The sequence below is a fragment of the Oncorhynchus clarkii genome, unplaced genomic scaffold (assembly GCF_045791955.1).
Source record: "Oncorhynchus clarkii lewisi isolate Uvic-CL-2024 unplaced genomic scaffold, UVic_Ocla_1.0 unplaced_contig_6294_pilon_pilon, whole genome shotgun sequence".
Taxonomy (NCBI): Eukaryota; Metazoa; Chordata; class Actinopteri; order Salmoniformes; family Salmonidae; genus Oncorhynchus; species Oncorhynchus clarkii.
The window spans coordinates 19,854-44,577 of NW_027258302.1; the positions used below are offsets into that span (position 1 = coordinate 19,854).

General features: G+C 42.1%; 1 protein-coding gene across 1 annotated transcript; it reads right to left on the reverse strand.

Moving 5' to 3' along the window:
• Nucleotides 1-3,426: 3,426 nt before the first annotated feature.
• Nucleotides 3,427-23,591, reverse strand: LOC139396584 (protein FAM228B-like). The gene is made up of 7 exons (XM_071143533.1): nucleotides 23,536-23,591; nucleotides 15,097-15,176; nucleotides 12,233-12,379; nucleotides 11,933-12,010; nucleotides 11,437-11,631; nucleotides 6,555-6,642; nucleotides 3,427-3,518 (listed from the first exon to the last, which is right to left on the reverse strand). The coding sequence occupies exons 2-7, from the start codon at nucleotides 15,172-15,174 to the stop codon at nucleotides 3,502-3,504; spliced, it is 603 nt and encodes a 200-aa protein (XP_070999634.1). The 5' UTR covers nucleotides 15,175-15,176; nucleotides 23,536-23,591; the 3' UTR covers nucleotides 3,427-3,501.
• Between the last annotated feature and the right edge of the window lie 1,133 nt (nucleotides 23,592-24,724).

A 24,724-nucleotide genomic window follows, 5' to 3' on the forward strand; every position in this document is an offset into this window, starting at 1 on the left:
CCCATTTTCCGGGATTAAAGGTCAAAAATGGTAACAGAGCGCTAATTTGACCGCTTCACATCAAACGACATGAACCTACGGTGCCAGGAAAAAAAGAACCAGCCATTTATCTGTTGAAATTTACGAGAAATTGTACAATGCACAAATGATGGTTAAGAAATTACTTTTTTCCCACAAAAAGTTACAGATCCATTTGCGGTGTGTTCAGATGAATCCGGCGGGTTTCGGTGCTCTACGTGATTTCTGTGATTTTCTGAACTCACTCACACACACACACACACAGTTAATGGGGAGGGACACAGACACACAGAGCCTGCAATAGTTTCCTGCGTTCGAACTATCAAAGAACCGTCCGACCTAGAGCTCTAAAACGTTAAATACATGTTCTAGAGCTTAAGTCGATAGTGCACGGTGAGTTAAGTGGCTCTAGAAGGTTCTTAGGCCGAGAAACAGCCTCGTACATTTGCAATGACATCAGTTCATTTTGACCGTCGCGAAAATGACAACATTTACAAAAGTCCCAGAGTCACAAGACTAGGTGCATTGAAACCACCTCGGCCCATAGAGACAGACCGTAAAGTTTCTGTCCGATAGCTCATTCAGGGACCCTGTAGCAACACCCGGAAAAAGGGACTTTTCAGCACTAATTAAGATCGCTGCTAGGGCTCCGAATGACCTATCGAGCCGAAACCCGGGATTCGGGGTCACCTCAGCTAGGTCTACACATAATGTCAGAACTGGACCCGCAGCTAGAACGTAACTATGTGTTTTATGTTTTTATTATGGTTTGAACAGAAGGCGCTGTGAATTATGGGCCAGCTCTGAAATATGTAATAGTTAGTATGTAATAGTAGGCTTCTAAACAAGTTGGACAAAGTGGGTTTGGTGTCAGTATGATATCTTATTGACTGATGGACGATGTCTTGATGGCTGACTTTTGTCCGTTTGCAATACGTTTAAACAGTGATAAACCATCACCAAATTGACATGCTGAAATCAACACCAGCGAGCGATGGAGAGGAACCACTATCACTGCCTGGCCATCCCAAGTTCAACGGGCCAGTCAATTGGGCATTTCTGCAGTATATAAGAGCATGTCAAATTTGTGATGGTAAATTCCCATTGTAAGACATTGCAAATGGACAGCCGTGCACCTGGTGATCGGAACGGCCTCTCTCCCATCTCACCAAATTCTTACTTCCTATGACAAATAGACCTTCTAGGTTGATTCAGGTCTTAACATAGTGATATATATAATTTGGTCAGTATAAATGCCATTTGGACATTTCTTATGCCAATTGCCATGGTTCACTGACTTTTGACTTCCTATGATCATATATTGCAAATGGACAAAACATATGCCTGATGGGCAAACTCAATAAAATAAGAGAAATGTATGTTCATACAGTTGTTATATATGTATAATTGACAAAAAAAAATCTGAAACATTTTGAAAAACGATCCAGAATGTACTTTTTTTAGAGGGGGTTGTATTTTATACTTACATTTTCAAAATATGACCCTTGGGTATTGACTTTACGTCCATTGCAATATGGACATACTATCTATGGTGGAGCGCGCTCGCCATCTTTGGGACTTTTGTTGTATAATACTTGGCACTTGCCATATGCCACTTGCCATAAGGTTTGGATGAACTGGCGGCCATTTGAGTGGTATTCGCGATTGAGTATATATTTTGCCCAACGGCAATAAGTTGCAATTCATTTTTGTAAATTTCACGGGGGTCTTCCCTTACTCTTGCCAATAACAAGGATGTCGGCCTTGTTGGGTGTATAGGCTACTACTTGTGAATGTAGGCTACTACAGGTGAATGAAGGCTACTACTGGTGAGTGTAAACAACTACTGGTGAATGAAGGTTACTACTGGTACTACTGGTGAATGTAGGCTACTACTGGTGAATGTAGGCTACTACTGGTGAATGTAGGCTACTACTGGTGAATGTGGGCTACTACTGGTGAATGTAGGCTACTACTGGTGAATGTAGGCTACTACTGGTGCAAGTAGGCTACTACTGGTGAATGTAGACTACTACTGGTGAATGTGGGCTACTACTGGTGAATGTAGGCTACTATTGGTGAATGTAGACCACTACATTCAGTAGGTACTACTGATGAATTTATGTAATGGGGATTCTGGAGAGAGACATGCCTTGAGCATCAGAGCCACACTCCCCTTATTTTTGGACCATGGCATCCCTGCGGCTTCTTCAATGGATTAGTCCACTGAGACAGGCGAAAATCAGACAGCTGTCATGAACATTTTTTATATACTCTAAATAGAAATATTAAAGCAACATGTAAAGTGTTGGTCCCATGTTTCATGAGCTGAAATAAAACATCCCACAATTGTTCCATTTGAACAAAAAGCTTATTTCTCTCAAATTTGTTTGCCTCTGTTAGTGAGCATTTCTTCTTTGCCAAGATAATCCATCCACCTGACAGGGGTGGCATATCTCCCAGTGTCTGGTAGAAAGCAGACTGAGACAGGCTTTCCTCTTTTTTATCCTGAAAACCTCGCCAGTCCCTAACGATTACAAGCATACCCCATAACATGACGCAGCCACCACTATGCTTGAAAATATGGAGAGTGGTACTCAGTAATGTGTTGTATTGGATTTGCCCCAAACATAACACTTTGATTCAGGAGAAAAAGTGAATTGCTTTGCCACATTTCTTTTTGCATTATTACTTTAGTAACTTGTTGCAAACAGGATGCATGTTTTGGAATATTTTGATTCTGTACAAGCTTCCTTCTTTTCACTCTGTCATTTAGGTTAGTATTGTGGAGTAACTACAATGTTGTTGATCCATCCTCAGTTTTCTCCTATCACAGACATTGAACTCTGCAACTGTTTTAAAGTCACAATTGGCCTCTTGGTGAAATCCCTGAGCGGTTTCCTTCCTCTCCGGCAACTGAGTAAGGAAGGATGCCTGTATCTTTGTAGTGACTGGGTGTATTGATACACCATCCAAAGTGTAATTACTAATAACTAACTTAAAGGGATATTATATTCAATGTCTGCTTTTGTAAAAGCCCATCTACCAATAGGTGCCCTTCTTTGTGAGGCATTGGAAACTTCCCTGGTCTTTGTGGTTGAATGTGTGTTTTGAAATTCACTGATCGACTGAGGGACCTGACAGATAATTGTAAGTGTTGGGTACAGCACAGGAGATTGGTGTCACCTTTAATTGGGAGGAATGGTATCAAATACGTGGTTTTCAGTAAACAATGTCTGCTCAAGCATGAATTACCCTTGTCAACAAAGAGCTGATTGAATACCTGCATCTAGTGTATGCTGCTGTTTATATTTCCCAACAGTGACGCCACACTACAGAACGCTGTGCTATCAAGCCCTGTTTAATAGTTGTTATCCTTTGAAGGACCAGCAAGCTGTCAGCAGACATCTCCAGTCATGTGTTGTTATCCTCTGAAGGACAGGCAAGGTGTCTGTAGACATCTCCCGTCAGGTGTGACCGTGGCTATAATCTGGGCGGCCCTGGAGGACGAAAGGAGAGGAAGAGAGCAGATGATATAGATCGATAATACAGTTGAAGTCGGAAGTTTAAATACACCTTAGCCAAATACATTTAAACTCAGTTTTTTCACAATTCCTGACATTTAATCCTAGTAAAAATTCCCTGCTTTAGGTCAGTTAGGATCACCACTTTATTTTAAGAATGTGAAATGTCAGAATAATAGTAGAGAGAATGGTGGTTTATTTCAGCATTTATTTATTTCATCACATTCCCAGTGGGTTAGAAGTTTACATACACTCAATTAGTATTTGGTAGCATTGCCTTTAAATTGTTTAACTTGGGTCAAACGTTTTGGGTAGCCTTCCACAAGCTTCCCACAATAAGTTGGGAGAATTTTGGCCCATTTTACCTGACAGAGCTGATGTAACTGAGTCAGGTTTGTAGGCCTCCTTGCTCGCACACACGCTTTTTCAGTTCTGCCCACGGATGTTCTGTAGGCTAGAGGTCAGGGCTTTGTGATGGCCACTCCATTACCTTGACTTTGTTGTCCTTAAGCCATTTTGCTACAACTTTGGAAGTATGCTTGGGGTCATTGTCCATTTGGAAGACCCATTTGCGACCAACCTTTAACTTCCTGACTGATGTCTTGAGATGTTGCTTCAATATATCTACATAATTTTCATCCTCATGATGCAATTTTTTTTTGTGAAGGTCACCAATCCCTCCTGCAACGAAGCGCCCCCACGACATGATGCTGCCACCCCCATGCTTCACGGTTGGGGATGGTCTTCTTCGGCTTGCAAGCCTCCCCCTTTTTCCTACAAACATAACGATGGTCATTATGGCCAAACAGTTCCATTTTTGTTTTCTCCGAAAAGTACAATCTTTCTCCCCATGTGCTGTTGCAAACTGTAGTCTGGCTTTTTTATGTTTTTTTTGGAGCAGTGGCTTCTTCCTTGCTGAGCAGTCTTTCAGCTTATGTCGATATAGGACTCATTTAACTGTGGATATAGATACTTTCTTCTGGAACAGGTACAACAGTATAACAGTATAACAGGTATAACATCTCTTCTGGAACAGTCACACCTGAGACACACCTTTAACCTGTAGTGATACCCCATCCCGTGAACGGGACTGTTGTCATCATCTGACACTAATTAGCATAACGCAACGGACATAAATCTTCCTAGAAAATATTCCTATTCATGAAAATCACAAGTGAAATATATTGGAACACAGCTTAGCCTTTTGTTAATCACCCTGTCATCTCAGATTTTCAAAATATGCTTTACAGCCAACGCTAGACAAGCATTTGTGTAAGTTTATCATAGCCTAGCATAGCATTATGCCTTGCTAGCAGCAGGCAACCTTGTCACGGAAATCAGAAAAGCAATCAAATTAAATCGTTTACCTTTGATGAACTTTGGATGTTTTCACTCACGAGACTCCCAGGTAAGTGCAGGGCACCAAATTCAAAACAACAGAAATCTCATAATTAAAATTCCTTAAAAGTATTAAACACAATTTTAAAGATAAACTTCTTGTAAATCCAGCCACAGTGTCTGATTTCAAAAAGGCTTTACAGCGAAAGCACACCTTGCGATTATGTTAGGTCAGTGCCAAGTCACAGAAAAACATACAGACATTTTCCAAAGAAGGAGAGGTGTCACAAAACCCAGAAATAGCATCAAAATTCATCACTAACCTTTGATGATCTTCACCAGATGGCACTCCCAGGACACCATGTTAGACAATAAATGTGTGTTTTGTTCGATAAAGTTCATCTTTATGTCCAAAAACCTAATTTGTAATTGGTACGTTATGTTCAGAAATGCATTGTCTCAAACAAACATAAGGTGAAAGTGCAGAGAGCCACATCAAATTACAGAAATACTCATAATAAACATTGATAAAAGATACAAGTGTTGTGCATGGAAATATAGATCAACTTCTCCTTCATGAAACTGCTGTGTCAGATTTAAAAAATGCTTTACGGCAAAAGCACACCTTGCGATTATGTTAGGTCAGCGCCAAGTCACAGAAAAACATACAGCCATTTTCCAAAGAAGGAGAGGTGTCACAAAAATCTGAAATATCGTTATAAATATTCACTTACCTTTGATGATCTTCATCGGAATGCACTCCCAGGAATCCCAGTTCCACAATAAATGTTCGTTTTTTTAGATAAAGTATTTTATTTATGTCCAAATACCTCCTTTTTGTTTGCGCGTTTAGCCCAGTAATCCAAATGCACAGTACAGTGCGCGAGCAATTAGTTCAGACGAAAAGTCCAAAAAGTTATATTACAGTTCGTAGAAATATGTCAAACAATATATAGAATCAATCTTTAGGATGTTTTCATCATAAATCTTCAATAATTTTCCAACCGGACAATTCCTTTGTCTTTAGAAATGAAAAGGAACGGAGCTCGCTCTCACGGCCGCGCGCCTGACTGAGCTCATGGCATTCTGCCAGACACCTGGTTGAAACAGCTCTCCTTCTCTCCACCTTCACAGTAGAAGCCTGAAACAAGGTTCTAACGACTGTTGACATCTAGTGGAAACCTTAGGAAGTGCAGTATGACCCCATAGACACTGTATATTGGATAGGCAAAGACTTGAAAACCTACAAACCTCAGATTTCCCACTTCCTGGTTGGATTTTTTCTCAGGTTTTCGCCTGCCATATGAGTTCTGTTATACTCACAGACATGATTCAAACAGTTTTAGAAATTCAAAGTGTTTCCTATCCAAATCTACTAATTATATGCATATTCTAGCTTTTGGGCCTGAGTAGCAGGCAGTTTACTTTGGGCACTTTTTTCATCCAAGCTACTCAATACTGCCCCCCAGTCCCAAAGAAGTTAAATAGCTAACAGTCACACCTGGGACTCACCTTTAAATAGATAACAGTCACACCTGGGACTCACCTTTAAAATATGTTAACAATCAACCTGTAATATAGAACTAAGGCTCATGCTTTACTTAATAGTCCCCTTCCGTTTGCTATTTGTCCCTAAAGTTCCAGGTCTTGTTTTTGTTGTTTTTGCTACAATACCTGTCTGACAGTGTAGGACCGCCCTCTTCTCCTTTGTCCCGTCACGTGATTGAAGGAACAGTGGGTCCCTCGACGCAGGTGTGGCAACCTGGAAGAAGTGAAACCAATGAACATATTCAGGAAGAATACTCGCACACTGTAGAAAAAAATATGAATAAATCCAAAACTGAGGTTTAAATGCAAAATACAGATGTTTATTAAAACACCATGGTGCCCCCCATAAATGCATAAATGAAAGGTGAAAACAACACAAACGTTTGGGCCTCAGGCCGTCATCATTGTGGATGTTGGCACTCACACCTGGCTTCTATTTCAAGGATATTTGCATGTCACATGATCAAGGAAGAAAACACATCAGAAAATCTATGAATCAGTACCTGATCCAAGTTTATAATTTTAAAAGGCTAATTGATCATTAAAAAACCCTTCTGCAATTATGTTAGCACGGCTGAAAACTGCTGTTCTGATTAAAGAAGCAATAAAACTGGCCTTCTTTAGACTAGTTGAGTATCTGGAGCATCAGCATTTGTGGGTTCGATTACAGGCTCAACATGGCCAGAAACAAATAACTTTCTTCTGAAACTCGTCAGTCTATTCTTGTTCTGAGAAATGAAGACTATTCCATGTGAGAAATTGCCAAGAAACCGAAGATCTTGTACAACGCTGTGTTACTACTCCCTTCACAGAACATCGCAAACTGGCTCTAACCAGAATAGAAAGAGGAGTGGGAGGCCCCGGTGCACAACTGAGCAAGAGGACAAGTACATTAGAGTGTCTAGTTTGAGAAACAAACTCCTCACAAGTCCTCAGCTGGCAGCTTCATTAAATAGTACCCACAAAACACCAGCCTCAACGTCAACAGTGAAGAGGCAACTCCCGGATGCTGGCCTTCTTGGCCAGAGTTCCTCTGTCCAGTGTCTATGTTCTTTTGCCCATCTTAAACTTATTTTTATTGGCCAGTCTGAGATATGGCTTTTTCTTTGCAACTCTGCCTAGAAGGCCAGCATCCCGGAGTCGCCTCTTCACTAAAAAAAACAGTCTGATCAGGATGAACAATACCTGGTAAAACCTTTTTAATTCTGAGTGCTATGCATTTTGCTAGTACTTTTGCATCACAACATTGAAGTGTAAGGGGCCTCCAGTTTTTAAAAAATATTTTCCATCTGGGTCTTGTTTTAATAATAGAGAAATCAGACCTTCCTGCTGAGTACCTGACAGACTACCATTTCTATAGGGGTAGTTAAAACAATCTAACAATGGAGCTTTTAGTATATGAAAAAAGGCTTGATACACCTCTACCGGTATAACATCATGCCCTGGGGTTTTCCAGACAGAAAGGATTTAATAGCCTCAAAAAGTTCTTCCTCTAATTTGGCCTTTGAACATTTCCAGGACATTTTAGAAATACCACGATAATACTGACAATACTGATAACTGACAATACTGATAACTGTGAAAATACTGATAACTGTGAAAATACTGATAACTGTGAAAATACTGATAACTGTGATAATACTGACAATACTGATAACTGACAATACTGATAACTGTGAAAATACTGATAACTGATAATACTAATAACTGTGATAATACTGATAACTGTGACAATACTGATAACTGTGAAAATACTGACAATACTGATAACTGTGAAAATACTGATAACTGACAATAATGATAACTGTGAAAATAATGATAACTGTGATAATACTGACAATACTGATAACTGACAATACTGATAACTGTGAAAATACTGATAACTGATAATACTAATAACTGTGATAATACTGATAACTGTGACAATACTGATAACTGTGAAAATACTGACAATACTGATAACTGTGAAAATACTGATAACTGTGATAATACTGATAATACTGATAACTGTGATAATACTGACAATACTGATAACTGTGATAATACTGATAACTGTGACAATACTGATAACTGTGAAAATACTGACAATACTGATAACTGTGAAAATACTGATAACTGTGATAATACTGACAATACTGATAACGGTGATAATACTGACAATACTGATAACTGTGATAATACCGATAACTGTGATAATACTGATAACTGTGATAATCATGATAATACTGATAACTGGGATAATACTGATAATACTGATAACTGTGATAATACTGACAATACTGATAACTGTGATAATACTGACAATACTGATAACTGTGATAATACCGATAACTGTGATAATACTGATAACTGTGATAATACTGATAATCATGATAATACTGAAAACTGTGATAATACTGATAACTGTGATAATACTGATAACTGTAGGGTTACCTTGGTGTTACAGTAGGGTTACCTTGGGGTTACAGTAGGGATACAGTAGGGTTACAGTAGGGTTACCTTAGGGTTACAGTAGGGTTACAGTAGGGTTACAATAGGGTTACCTTGGGGTTACAGTAGGGTTACAGTAGGGTTACCTTGGGGTTACAGTAGGGTTACAGTAGGGTTACATTGGGGTTACAGTAGGGTTACCTTGGGGTTACAGTAGGGTTACAGTAGGGTTACCTTGGGGTTACAGTAGGGTTACCTTGGGGTTACAGTAGGGTTACAGTAGGGTTACCTTGGGGTTACAGTAGGGTTACAGTAGGGTTACCTTGGGGTTACAGTAGGGTTACCTTGGGGTTACAGTAGGGTTACCTTGGGGTTACAGTAGGGTTACAGTAGGGTTACCTTGGGGTTACAGTAGGGCTACAGCAGGGTTACAGTAGGGTTACCTTGGTGTTACAGTAGGGTTACAGTAGGGTTACCTTGGTGTTACAGTAGGGTTACAGTAGGGCTACCTTGGGGTTACAGTAGGGTTACCTTGGGTTACAGTAGGGTTACAGTAGGGCTACCTTGTTGTTACAGTAGGGTTACAGTAGGGTTACCTTGGGGTTACAGTAAGGTTGCCTTGGGGTTACAGTAGGGTTACAGTGGTGTTACAGTAGTGTTACGGTAGGGTTACCTTGGGGTTACAGTAGGGCTACAGCAGGGTTACAGTAGGGTTACCTTGGTGTTACAGTAGGGTTACAGTAGGGTTACCTTGGTGTTACAGTAGGGTTACAGTAGGGCTACATTGGGGTTACAGTAGGGTTACAGTAGGGTTACCTTGGGTTACAGTAGGGTTACAGTAGGGCTACCTTGTTGTTACAGTAGGGTTACAGTAGGGTTACAGTGGGGTTACAGTGGGGTTACAGTAAGGTTGCCTTGGGGTTACAGTAGGGTTACCTTGGGGTTACAGTAGGGTTACCTTGGGGTTACAGTAGGGTTACCTTGGTGTTACAGTGGGGTTACAGTAGGGCTACAGTAGGGTTACCTTGGTGTTACAGTAGGGTTACCTTGGGGTTACAGTAGGGTTACAGTAGGGTTACAGTAGGGTTACAGTAGGGTTACCTTGGGGTTACAGTAGGGTTACCTTGGTGTTACAGTGGGGTTACAGTAGGGTTACCTGTGTGTTACAGTAGGGTTACCTTGGTGTTACAGTAGGGTTACCTTGGGGTTACAGTAGGGTTACAGTAGGGTTACCTTGGTGTTACAGTAGGGTTACAGTAGGGTTACCTTGGTGTTACAGTAGGGTTACCTTGGGGTTACAGTAGGGTTACCTTGGAGTTACAGTAGGGTTACAGTAGGGTTACCTTGGGGTTACAGTAGGGTTACAGTAGGGCTACCTTGGGGTTACAGTAGGGTTACAGTAAGGTTACAGTAAGGTTACAGTAGGGTTACAGTAGGGTTTCCTTGGGGTTACAGTAGGGTTACAGTGGGGTTACAGTAGGGTTACAGTAGGGTTACCTTGGGGTTACAGTAGGGTTACAGTAGGGTTACAGTGGGGTTACAGTAGGGTTACCTTGGGGTTACAGTAGGGTTACCTTGGGGTTACAGTAGGGTTACAGTAGGGCTACAGTAGGGTTACCTTGGGGTTACAGTAGGGTTACCTTGGTGTTACAGTAGGGTTACCTTGGGGTTACAGTAGGGTTACCTTGGTGTTACAGTGGGGTTACAGTAGGGCTACAGTAGGGTTACCTTGGGGTTACAGTAGGGTTACCTTGGTGTTACAGTAGGGTTACCTTGGGGTTACAGTAGGGTTACCTTGGTGTTACAGTAGGGTTACCTTGGAGTTACAGTAGGGTTACAGTAGGGTTACCTTGGGGTTACAGTAGGGTTACAGTAGGGCTACCTTGGGGTTACAGTAGGGTTACAGTAAGGTTACAGTAAGGTTACAGTAGGGTTACAGTAGGGTTTCCTTGGGGTTACAGTAGGGTTACAGTGGGGTTACAGTAGGGTTACAGTAGGGTTACCTTGGGGTTACAGTAGGGTTACAGTAGGGTTACAGTGGGGTTACAGTAGGGTTACCTTGGGGTTACAGTAGGGTTACCTTGGGGTTACAGTAGGGTTACAGTAGGGCTACAGTAGGGTTACCGTGGGGTTACAGTAGGGTTACCTTGGTGTTACAGTAGGGTTACCTTGGGGTTACAGTAGGGTTACCTTGGTGTTACAGTGGGGTTACAGTAGGGCTACAGTAGGGTTACCTTGGGGTTACAGTAGGGTTACCTTGGTGTTACAGTAGGGTTACCTTGGGGTTACAGTAGGGTTACCTTGGTGTTACAGTAGGGTTACAATAGGGTTACAGTAGGGCTACAGTAGGGTTACCTTGGAGTTACAGTAGGGTTACCTTGGGGTTACAGTAGGGTTACAGTAGGGTTACCTTGGTGTTACAGTAGGGTTACAGTAGGGCTACCTTGGGGTTACAGTAGGGTTACCTTGGGTTACCTTGGTGTTACAGTAGGGTTACCTTGGTGTTACAATAGGGTTACAGTAGGGTTACAGTATAGTACAGTATAGTTACAGTATAGTATATTACAGTGTGTTGTACCTTTGAGTTACAGTAGTGTATGTAGTTCAGGAACATGCTGCGTATCCTCTCTGCCTCGTCATAGCAGCAGTGGGGCACTTGATTCTCGACACTCCTCTGAATAGGGGTCCACACACGCTCTGTCCAACGCTTATGGAGCAGCTCTCGCTTACGAAGCTCCGCCCTTTCCTGTTGGCACAGATAACGCTCCAGGTCCTGACAGGAAGAGACAGAGACACAGAATGTTACAATGGAGCAAAACTAGTCATGACACCACATAAGGATACAGTATGTAATGTACCTTAAAAATACATCAACATATATCAGATCTATAAGCCTGAATTCTACCACAACTGATTGGTCTAATCAAGGGCTTGATGGTTGGCTGAAAAGTTGAATCAGGTGTGCTGGCTCTGGAATAGATCACATGCATAGAATGGCCGGGATTCCCAGAGGAGATGTTGCACAGAATTGTGGTCACCTTGACAAAGCCATTCTCTGACAGAATTGTGGTCACCTTGACAAAGCCATTCTCTGTGTCCAGTAAGGGCTGTGTGATGGCTCTAGCTTCTTGGTTCTCAGATTCTAACTTGACCTGAATGATTGTAGATGAAAAAACACAAACGTGAAAGAAATGAGTGTGTGTGTGTGTGTGTTCGTGTGTGGCTAAGTGTGTGTGTGTGTGTGTTCGCGTGTGGCTAAGTGTGTGTGTGTGTGTGTGTTCGTGTGTGGCTAAGTGTGTGTGTGTGTGTGTGTGTGCTCGCGTGTGGCTAAGTATGTGTGTATCTGCTTGCGTGTGGCTGAGTGTGTGCAGTACCTGCAGCCTCCTGAAGGAGGTGTGAGAGAGCCAGTCCACCCACGGCCCTCTGGGAGGTCCAGGAAGCCACACCTCACTCCTCCTCTTCTCTCCTCCTCTTCCTCTTCGGCCGGTCTTCCTGACACTTCTCCATACTCCACTGGGTACCTGGAACAACACACAGTAGAACATCAACAACAGCATTAAAACAACAACAACAAGAATCAGAGGTTTACATCACAATGAACACAAATGGAGGAAGGGTACATGGGCCATTTCTGGGTCTCAAATGTCTGTAGGACATTCCTGAGGAAAGGAGTTAAGGGAAGGAAGTCACTTCAGGCTGTTAAGATGCACCCAGACAGGGTTCCCTGACAGGGTTCCCAGACAGGGTTCCCAGACAGCGTTCCCAGACAGGGTTCCCAGACAGGGTTCCCTGACAGGGTTCACAGACAAGGTGGGTTCTCAGACAGGGTGGGTTCCCAGACAGGGTGGGTTCCCAGACAGGTTGGGTTTTCAGACAGGGTGGGTTCCCAGACAGGGTTCCCAGACAGGGCTCTCAGACAGGGCTCTCAGACAGGGTGGTTCTCAGACAGGGTTCCCAGACAGGGCTCTCAGACAGGATTCCCAGATATAGTGGGTTCCCAGACAGGGTTCCCAGACAGGGCTCTCAGACAGGGCTCTCAGACAGGGTGGGTTCCCAGACAGGGCTCTCAGACAGGGTGGGTTCCCAGACAGGGTTCTCAGACAGGATTCTCAGACAGGGTGGGTTCCCAGACAGGGTGAGTTCTCAGACAGGGTTCCCAGACAGGGCTCTCAGACAGGGTGGGTTCTCAGACAGGGTGAGTTCTCAGACAGGGTTCCGAGACAGGGCTCTCAGACAGAGCTCTCAGACAGGGCTCTCAGACAGGGTTCTCAGACAGGGTGGGTTCTCAGACAAGGTTCTCAGACAGGGCTCTCAGACAGGGTGGGTTCTCAGACAGGGTTCCCAGACAGGGCTCTCAGACATGGTGGGTTCTCAGACAGGGTGGGTTCTCAGACAGGGCTCTCAGACAGGGTGGGTTCTCAGACAGGGTTCTCAGACAGGGTCTAACACAGACATTGTATAAATCACAAATGGTACCCTAATCCCTACATAGTGCACTACTTTAGACTTGGACCATTAGGATTCTGGTCAAAAGGGAATAGGGTGCCACTTGGGATGCCGATATTGAGCATAGTGTCCATGATGGGAACCTCAGGGGAAGTGTCCATGCCCCCATTGAAAACGAGAGATGGGAACCTCGGGGGAAGTGTCCATGCCACTCGTGAAAACGAGAGATGGGAACCTCAGGGGAAGTGTCCATGATGGGAACCTCAGGGGAAGTGTCCATGCCCCTCATGAAAACGAGAGATAGGAACCTTGGGGAAGTGTCCATGCCCCCATTGAAAAGGAGAGATGGGAACCCCATTGTAAACTGGAGATGGGAACCTCGGGTTAAGTGTCCATGCCCCCATTGAAAACGAGAGATGGGAACCCCATTGTAAACTGGAGATAGGAACCTCGGAGGAAGTGTCCATGCCCCCATTGAAAAGGAGAGATGGGAACCCCATTGTAAACTGGAGATGGGAACCTCAGGGGAAGTGTCCATGGTGCGATGTGAAGGGTGATTGAAGGGTGATGTGAAGGGTGATTGTGTTCACAGGTTAGCTTCCCTGCCGTTTGCAAAACAGTATATTGTTGTCATCTCTGCCACTAGACAGGTCCTCGTAAATTAGGACCTGTTCATTATTGACATACCTGTATTAACAACTTGTTTACGTTACTGTAAGTTGTTATTAATTCATATTAGTAGACAGTAGTTGTAAACGTTTTTAGACAGCAGTTGTAAACGTTTTTAGACAGCAGTTGTAAACGTTTTTAGACAGTAGTTGTAGACGTTTTTAGACAGCAGTTGTAAACATTTTTAGACAGTAGTTGTAAACGTTTTTAGACAGTAGTTGTAAACGTTTTTAGACTGTAGTTGTAAACGTTTTTAGACAGTAGTTGTAAACGTTTTTAGACAGCAGTTGTAGACGTTTTTAGACAGTAGTTGTAAACGTTTTTAGACAGTAGTTGTAAACGTTTTTAGACAGTAGTTGTAGACGTTTTTAGACAGCAGTTGTAAACGTTTTTAGACAGTAGTTGTAAACGTTTTTAGACAGTAGTTGTAGACGTTTTTAGACAGCAGTTGTAAACATTTTTAGACAGTAGTTGTAGACGTTTTTAGACAGTAGTTGTAGACGTTTTTAGACAGTAGTTGTAAACATTTTTAGACAGTAGTTGTAGACGTTTTTAGACAGTAGTTGTAGACGTTTTTAGACAGCAGTTGTAAACGTTTTTAGACAGCAGTTGTAAACGTTTTTAGACAGTAGTTGTAAACGTTTTTAGACAGCAGTTGTAGACGTTTTTAGACAGTAGTTGTAGACGTTTTTAGACAGCAGTTGTAAACGTTTTTAGACAGTAGTTGTAGACGTTTTTAGACAGTAGTTGTAGACGTTTTTAGACAATAGTTGTAGACGTTTTTAGACAGTAGTTGTAAACGTTTTTAGACAGCAGTTGTAAACGTTTTTAGACAGTAGTTGTAAACATTTTTAGACAGTAGTTGTAGACGTTTTTAGACAGTAGTTGTAAACGTTTTTAGACAGTAGTTGTAGACGTTTTTAGACAGTAGTTGTAAACGTTTTTAGACAGTAGTTGTAAACGTTTTTAGACAGCAGTTGTAAACGTTTTTAGACAGCAGTTGTAAACGTTTTTAGACAGCAGTTGTAAACGTTTTTAGACAGTAGTTGTAAATGTTTTTAGACAGCAGTTGCAAACGTATATTACACAAAGAAAGAAAGAAAACTGTTAACAATAGTCTTACCGTAGATGTGAGGAGACCTAGGGGAGCAGACGTGTGGAACATGATCAGACCGGCTGCACCACTGTCCTTGACAGGCATGTCTGGGATGAGAATGAAATGAAAATAGATTTACCTGATAGAAAAGTACACAGTGCATTCGGAAAGTCTCCAGACCCATTTTTCTACATTTGGTTAAATAGGTCAAATACTGATGACCCAGTCAAGCAGAAAACTCTCTCTCTTAAAATATGTATTTTGGTCTATTTAAAGTTAGAAGGGAGTTTAAGAGGTTTCAAGCTTATTTTAGGAAGTGCGCTAATTACAGTGCCTTCAGAAAGTATTCAGACCCCTTGACTTTTTCCACATTTTGTTACATTACAGCCTTATTCTAAAATGGATTAAATACATGTTTTTCCTCGTCAATCTACACACAATACCCCATAATGACATCACAATACCCCATAATGACATCACAATACCTCATAATGACATCACAATACCCCATAATGACATCACAATACCCATCATGACATCACAATACCCCATAATGACACCACAATACCCCATAATGACATCACAATACCTCATAATGACATCACAATACCCCATAATGACATCACAATACCCCATAATGACATCACAATACCCCATAATGACATCACAATACCTCATAATGACATCACAATACCCCATAATGACATCACAATACCCCATAATGACATCACAATACCCCATAATGACATCACAATACCCCATAATGACATCACAATACCCCATAATGACATCACAATACCCCATAATGACAAAGCAAAATCAGGTTTTTAGACATTTTTGCAAATGTTTGACACACCTGTATTTGGGGAGTTTCTCCCATTCTTCTCTGCAGATCCTCTCAAGCTCTGTCAGGTTGGTTGGGGAGTGTTGCTGCACAGCTATTTTCAGGTCTCTCCAGAGATGTTTGATCTGGTTCAAGTCCTGGATCTGGCTGGACCGCTCAAGGACATTCAGAGACTTGTCCCGAAGCCACTACTGCGTTGTTGGCTGTGTGCTTAGGGTTGTTGTCCTGCCTGCTCCAGGACCCTAGCCTGAGGTCCTGGAGCAGGTTTTCATCAAGGATCTCTCTGTACTTTGCTCTGTTCATCTTTCCCTCAATCCTAGTCTCCCAGTCCCTGCCGCTGAAAAACATCCCCACAGCATGATGTTGCCACCACCATGCTTCACCGTAGGGATGGTGCCAGGTTTCCTCCAGACATGACGCTTGGCATTCAGGCCAAAGTGTTCAATCTTGGTTTCATCAGACCAGAGAATCTTGTTTCACAAGATCTTTAGGGGCCTTTTGGCAAACTCCAAGTGGACTGTCATGTGTCTTTTACTGAGGAGTGGCTTCCATCTAGCCACTCTACCATAAAGGCCTGATTGGCGGAGTGCTGCAGAGATGGTTGTCCTTCTGGAAGGTTCTCCCATCTCCACAGATGAACTCTGGAGCTCTGGACCATCAGGTTCTTGGTCACCTCCCTGACGAAGGCCCTTCTCCCCCGATTGCTCAGTTTGGCCGGGTGGCCAGCTCTAGGAAGAGTCTTCATGGTTCTAAACTTCTTCCATTTAAGAATGATGGAGGCCTCTGTGTTCTTGGGAACCTTCAATGCTGCAGAAATGTTTTGGTACCCTTCCCCAGATCTGTGCCTTGACACAATCCTGTCTCGGAGCTCTACGGACAATTCCTTCGACCTCATTGCTTGGTTTTTGACCTTACATGAACTGTCACCTGTGGGACCTGATATAGACAGGTGTGCCTTTCCAGATCATGTCCAATCAATTGAATTTACCACAGGTGGACTCCAATCAAGTTGTAGAAACATCTCAAGGATGATCAATGGAAACAGGATGCACCTGAGATCAATTTCAAGTCTCATAGCAAAGGGTCTGAATACTTATGTAAATGAGGTATCTGTTTTTTATATTTTATATATTTTCTAAGATAAAAAAAACAACTGTTTTCACTTTGTCATTACGGGGTATTGTGTGTGGATTGATGAGGAAAATTATTTATTTAATCAATTATAGAATAAGGCTGTAACGTAACAAAATGTCAAGTGGGTCTGAATACTTTCTGAAGGCACTGTAAACATAGAGATCCTATTAGAGATCCCATCCTGCAAAATGTCAAAGACATAAAGGTTTAGGATGGATCAGACATTTTGCTCATGGCTGCTGATTCTAATGGCTGCTGATTCTAATGGCTGCTGATTCTAATGGCTGCTGATTCTAATGGCTGCTGATTCTAATGGCTGCTGATTCTAATGGCTGCTGATTCTAATGGCTGCTGATTCTAATGGCTGCTGATTCTAATGGCTGCTGATTCTAATGGCTGCTGATTCTAATGGCTGCTGATTCTAATGGCTGCTGATTCTAATGGCTGCTGATTCTAATGGCTGCTGATTCTAATGGCTGCTGATTCTAATGGCTGCTGATTCTAATGGCTGCTGATTCTAATGGCTGCTGATTCTAATGGCTGCTGATTCTAATGGCTGCTGATTCTAATGGCTGCTGATTCTAATGGCTGCTGATTCTAATGGCTGCTGATTCTAAGGCCCTATAATAGTACATGATGTATTTGGCACCTTATTGATTCTTTGTTACACATCATCAGATACAGTATATTGACAAACAATTTACAGATAGTCTAGCACACAAATAATACTCAACTGACTAAACTGATTTCAATAGAATTGAAATATATAGGCCTATTACAGCCCTCCTGAATTGATTTTCTAAATGTAGACAACTCTGGGTTTTTCATTTGAAGCATATTTTTATCCTTCACTCGATCCGATTGCAAAGACACTGACGACAACTTCGTATTTGTAAGTTAACTTCGTTCCAAACGTTGTAGGCAGTCACAGAGAGACAGTTAAACAGCTTGATTCTACTGTGTGTTTAGCAGAGATGTTCTCTAACCCTATTACAGGGGCTGAGTCACTTGTGAAGGTGGTAAATGACATTTTAATGGCATCGGACCGAGGCTCTGCATCTGTCCTCGTGCTCCTAGACCTTAGTGCTGCTTTGATACCATCGATCACCACATTCTTTTGGAGAGATTGGAAACCCAAATTGGTCTACACGGACAAGTTCTGGCCTGGTTTAGATCTTATCTGTCGGAAAGATATCAGTTTGTCTCTGTGAATGGTTTGTCCTCTGACAAATCAACTGTAAATTTCGGTGTTCCTCAAGGTTCCGTTTTAGGATCACTATTGTTTTCACTATATATTTTACATCTTGGGGATGTCATTCGAAAACATAATGTTAACTTTCACTGCTATGCGGATGACACACAGCTGTACATTTCAATGAAACATGGTGAAGCCCCAAAATTGCCCTTGCTAGAAGAATGTGTTTCAGACATAAGGAAGTGGATGGCTGCAAACTTTCTACTTTTAAACTCGGACAAAACAGAGATGCTTGTTCTAGGTCCCAAGAAACAAAGAGATCTTCTGTTGAATCTGACAATTAATCTTAATGGTTGTACAGTCGTCTCAAATGAAACTGTGAAGGACCTCTGCGTTACTCTGGACCCTGATCTCTCTTTTGAAGAACATATCAAGACCATTTCAAGGACAGCTTTTTTCCATCTACGTAACATTGCAAAAATCAGAAACTTTCTGTCCAAAAATGATGCAGAAAAATTAATCCATGCTTTTGTCACTTCTAGGTTAGACTACTGCAATGCTCTACTTTCTGGCTACCCGGATAAAGCACTAAATAAACTTCAGTTAGTGCTAAATACGGCTGCTAGAATCCTGACTAGAACCAAAAAATTTGATCATATTACTCCAGTGCTAGCCTCTCTACACTGGCTTCCTGTCAAAGCAAGGGCTGATTTCAAGGTTTTACTGCTAACCTACAAAGCATTACATGGGCTTGCTCCTACCTATCTCTCTGATTTGGTCCTGCCGTACATACCTACACGTACGCTACGGTCACAAGACGCAGGCCTCCTAATTGTCCCTAGAATTTCTAAGCAAACAGCTGGAGGCAGGGCTTTCTCCTATAGAGCTCCATTTTTATGGAACAGTCTGCCTACCCATGTCAGAGACGCAAACTCGGTCTCAACCTTTAAGTCTCTACTGAAGACTCATCTCTTCAGTGGGTCATATGATTGAGTGCAGTCTGGCCCAGGAGTGGGAGGGTGAACGGAAAGGCTCTGGAGCAACGAACCGCCCTTGCTGTCTCTGCCTGGCCGGTTCCCCTCTTTCCACTGGGATTCTCTGCCTCTAACCCTATTACAGGGGCTGAGTCACTGGCTTACTGGGGCTCTCTCATGCCGTCCCTGGAGGGGGTGCGTCATCTGAGTGGGTTGATTCACTGATGTGGTCATCCTGTCTGGGTTTGCGTGGCGGAGGTCTTTGTGGGCTATACTCAGCCTTGTCTCAGGATGGTAAGTTGGTGGTTGAAGATATCCCTCTAGTGGTGTGGGGGCTGTGCTTTGGCAAAGTAGGTGGGGTTATATCCTTCCTGTTTGGCCTTGTCCCGGGGTGTCCTCGGATGGGGCCACAGTGTCTCCTGACCCCTCCTGTCTCAGCCTCCAGTATTTATGCTGCAGTAGTTTGTGTCGGGGGGCTAGGGTCAGTTTGTTATATCTGGAGTACTTCTCCTGTCCTATTCGGTGTCCTGTGTGAATCTAAGTGTGCATTCTCTAATTCTCTCCTTCTCTCTTTCTTTCTCTCTCTCGGAGGACCTCAGCCCAAGGACCATGCCCCAGGACTACCTGACATGATGACTCCTTGCTGTCCCCAGTCCACCTGGCCGTGCTGCTGCTCCAGTTTCAACTGTTCTGCCTTATTATTATTCGACCATGCTGGTCATTTATGAACATTTGAACATCTTGGCCATGTTCTGTTATAATCTCCACCCGGCACAGCCAGAAGAGGACTGGCCACCCCACATAGCCTGGTTCCTCTCTAGGTTTCTTCCTAGGTTTTGGCCTTTCTAGGGAGTTTTTCCTAGCCACCGTGCTTCTACACCTGCATTGCTTGCTGTTTGGGGTTTTAGGCTGGGTTTCTGTACAGCACTTTGAGATATCAGCTGATGTACGAAGGGCTATATAAATAAATTTGATTTGATTTGATTAACAAGCCCTGGGGCTTCCGTTCGGTTTATTAATTAACAGGTGTATTTTGAACATTGAGGACTCCTGTGGTTGGATAAACAAACGCAATAATTAAAATAAATAGTGTATTTTGTTGGTGTTGTTCTGCCTCTTGGGCCCTAATCAGTTATCCAATAAAGGCAGGGGGCCCAGTTTGTGTGTTAATACACTAACATGAAGAACACAAAGGTATAATGTATTATTTTGCCATTTTGTTCAAACGCTTTTAACCGTTTTCTTCATTCTTCACAATGTGTATTAGAGCCATTTTGCATAAATGAGAGAAAATGTATAGAATTGTATAGAAAATGCTTAGTATGTATATAAATGTATAGAACATTCTTAGTATGTATAGAAATGTATAGAATATTCTTAGTATGTATAGAAATGTATAGAAACTGTTATTATGTTCATTATTTATATTAGAAACCCTTTTACTGTTATTGTGACACCTTTAGGGTTTACCTGCAGCGCAGCAGGGGGTTATGGGTAAAGATGGATTTAGAGCTGGATTGGAACAAGTCTGTATTAGCAGACGACTAAGAGAAACAACCCACTTAATTTATCTTGTTTAATTTAAACCCTTTAATGAACAGGTTATTTTGTTTTACCCTTCAACAAACGGGAATCTGTGTGACAAACCTGGACCCCTTTGTGACTAAGAGATAACATTTGAATTGAACAAGAACAAGAACAATAACTGAAGTCTCCCGGGAAACGAGTTGTAGCCGAGCCAGTATCAGGGCCTAAAGAAGGGGACAATGTTAGGAACCATCGCTACACACGGAAACATCCACAGTATGAAGGGCAGAGAACAGTCCTCTGGTCTCCACAGTATGAAGGGCAGAGAACAGTCCTCTGGTCTCCACAGTATGAAGGGCAGAGAACAGTCCTCTGGTCTCCACAGTATGAAGGGCAGAGAACAGTCCTCTGGTCTCCACAGTATGAAGGGCAGAGAACAGTCCTCTGGTCTCCACAGTATGAAAGGCAGAGAACAGTCCTCTGGTCTCCACAGTATGAAAGGCAGAGAACAGTCCTCTGGTCTCCACAGTATGAAGGGCAGAGAACAGTCCTCTGGTCTCCACAGTATGAAAGGCAGAGAACAGTCCTCTGGTCTCCACAGTATGAAGGGTTTGGTTTACATAATTCTATTATATTTTTCCAAAAGGTATGATTGCAATTAATCATATATACACATCGGTTTGTTGACGAATATAACATATGAGCTTAGTTCAAATGTCATAGCCCATCAGAACCCCAAATGTAAGCTTGATTTGCTCCATTGTTTGTAAACATTTTAATTGTAAACAAACACTGTATAGCATCAAAACATGGTTAAACTATAATGTTGATATCATGGACGGACATGCATCCATAGCTCTGTCCATGCGTTTGAGAGTGGTGACCTTTTCTAGAGCCCCCATCCCACAGCTGTTTGCATTGTGTGCCCCTCCCAACCCCTCTTTTACGCTGCTGTTACTCTCTGTTCATCATATATACATAGTTACTTTAACTATACATTCATGTTCATACTACCTCAATTAGCCCGACTAACCAGTGTCCCCGCGGATTGGCTACCCGGACTATCTGCAATGTGTCTTACCACCCGCCAACCCCTCTACTGTATATAGTCTCTCTACTGTATTTAGCCTCTCTACTGTATATAGCCTCTCTACTGTATATAGTCTCTCTCCTGTATATAGCCTCTACTGTATATAACCTCTCTACTGTATATAGCCTCTCTACTGTATATAGCCTCTCTACTGTATATAGCCTCTCTACTGTATATAGCCTCTACTGTATATAGCCTCTCTACTGTATATAGCCTCTCTACTGTATATAGCCTCTCTACTGTATATAGCCTTGCTACTGTATATAGCCTCGCTACTTTATATAGCCTCCCTACTGCATATAGCCTCCCTACTGTATATAGCCTCTCTACTGTATATAACCTCTCTACTGTATATAGCCTCTCTACTGTACATAGCCTCTCTACTGTATATAGCCTCTCTACTGTATATAGCCTCTCTACTGTACATAGCCTCTCTACTGTATATAGCCTCTCTACTGTACATAGCCTCTCTACTGTATATAGTCTCTCTACTGTATATAGTCTCTCTACTGTATATAGCCTCTACTGTGTATAACCTCTCTACTGTATATAGCCTCTACTGTATATAGCCTCTCTACTGTATATAGCCTCTCTACTGTACATAGCCTCTCTACTGTACATAGCCTCTCTACTGTGTATAGCCTCTCTACTGTACATAGCCTCTCTACTGTATATAGCCTCTCTACTGTACATAGCCTCTCTACTGTATATAACCTCTCTACTGTACATAGCCTCTCTACTGTATATAACCTCTACTGTATATAGCCTATCTACTGTATATAACCTCTCTACTGTATATAGCCTCTCTACTGTATATAGCCTCTCTACTGTATGTAGCCTCTCTACTGTATATAGTCTCTCTACTGTATATAACCTCTCTACTGAATATAGCCTCTCTACTGTTATAGCCTCTCTACTGTATATAGCCTCTCTACTGTATATAACCTCTACTGTATATAGCCTCTCTACTGTACATAGCCTCTCTACTGTATATAACCTCTCTACTGTACATAGCCTCTCTACTGTATATAACCTCTACTGTATATAGCCTATCTACTGTATATAACCTCTCTACTGTATATAGCCTCTCTACTGTATATAGCCTCTCTACTGTATATAGTCTCTCTACTGTATATAGCCTCTCTACTGTATATAGCCTCTCTACTGTATATAACCTCTACTGTATATAGCCTCTCTACTGTATATAGTCTCTCTACTGTATATAGCCTCTCTACTGTATATAGCCTCTCTACTGTATATAACCTCTACTGTATATAGCCTCTCTACTGTACATAGCCTCTCTACTGTATATAACCTCTCTACTGTACATAGCCTCTCTACTGTATATAACCTCTACTGTATATAGCCTATCTACTGTATATAACCTCTCTACTGTATATAGCCTCTCTTACCCTACCCTACACAAGAGGTGGAGCTCGTCTCCTAGTTACCCTACACGAGAGGTCGAGCGTCCACATCTACAATTGGCACTACACTTTTGAATTGGTATTAGTGAATAGATATTAAAACTTCAACAACAACAAAGTTATTCAACGAGTAGGCCTAGAACCCTGTTTAAAAATTGGCTAAACGAAATATCTCGATTGAGCTGAAGTCAGAAAAATAGGTGGCCTAAACTTGCAAGGAGATAGACAACTCAGGACGAAGACAATGGGGGAGGGGTGCTCTGTAGGCTACTCACGGTAGGATTTAGCCCCGGTTTGAGCCCCGGTTGCTTTGCAGCACGGAGAGTAGTGCCCGCTCCGTGCCCGATCTCCCGTCCCGGTCTGCTGCTTCTCCGGAGAGTAGCCCCGCCGTTGTCAAGGTGATGTCACACAAACCGAGTAAAATGTCGGAAACATTATTTTTAGACTACCAGTGTTTGTGATCGTGTTAATTATATGGCACCGTACAATGCCTCCCCCATCCCCATATGATCCGTAACAAATATGCACAAATATAACTCACTATCCACAAACAAACACCTGTTGTCTTGTATTTTGTAAACCAATATTGTTAATAAATGCTACATGAGCAGAATAACCAGTGAAGAACATATTTCCTTAGTTATAAATAAATAAAAGCATTTTTTTGTGTGTGGGTAGTATCCAATAATTTCAAAACAACACTTTCCAGGTAGAACTGTCGAATCTGCATGTGTGGCTCAAATTACATCTCTGGGTCTGTTTTCATTTGTCAACAGAATTATCGCATTAACATTACCATGATGTCACTGACCCCAACGGACACGCGCGTAGCGTGTGCATGTAGATTTTGTCCATCCACACCAAACGTTTTCAGGACACGCAGGTTGAAATATCAAAAAGAAGTCTGAACCAACTATATTCATTTGGGGACAGGGGTCGAAACATTCGTGGACATTTAGCTATCTTGCTGTTGCTAGTTAATTTGTCGTGGGATATACAAACATTGGGTTGTTGTTTTAATGGAAATATACAGTATTTTTGTTTCTGTATTTTTGTAGAATATTAACCCACTTTGAGTCACACAAAATCGTGTGTTCTCTACTCCCACAACTAATCCACAGATTAAAGGGGAAACCTAGTTAGGTTCTAGTAATATCTCCTAGTCCTCTTCTTCGTTTTTGTGGATTTTATTTACAATGGGCAACAAACTTTAAGGTTCATTACTGCACCCAACCGGAGTGTGGACGTCATTCATCTTTCAATCAGCCATGTGGGTATATGCTCCCAAAGACCAATGAGGAGGTGGGAGAGGCGGGACCTGCACCACGTCAAAACATCTCAAATAAAGCCAAATTCTATTTTAGCACCTGGCGTTGCAGATCGGTGTCAATCAGCACCATTTAAGATTAGGGAGGACGATATTATTTAAATGAGCATGGTCTTATTTCTATTACATCATATTGG

Coding starts and splice junctions, on each gene's coding strand:
- LOC139396584 (XM_071143533.1), bottom strand. CDS start 15,174: ATGCCTGTCAAGGACAGTGGTGCAGCCGGTCTGATCATGTTCCACACG. Junction 12,380..15,096: donor TAGGTCTCCTCACATCTACG/GTAAGACTATTG, acceptor GTGTTGTTCCAG/GTACCCAGTGGAGTATGGAG. Junction 6,643..11,436: donor TACACTACTGTAACTCAAAG/GTACAACACACT, acceptor CACTTCTTCCAG/GTTGCCACACCTGCGTCGAG.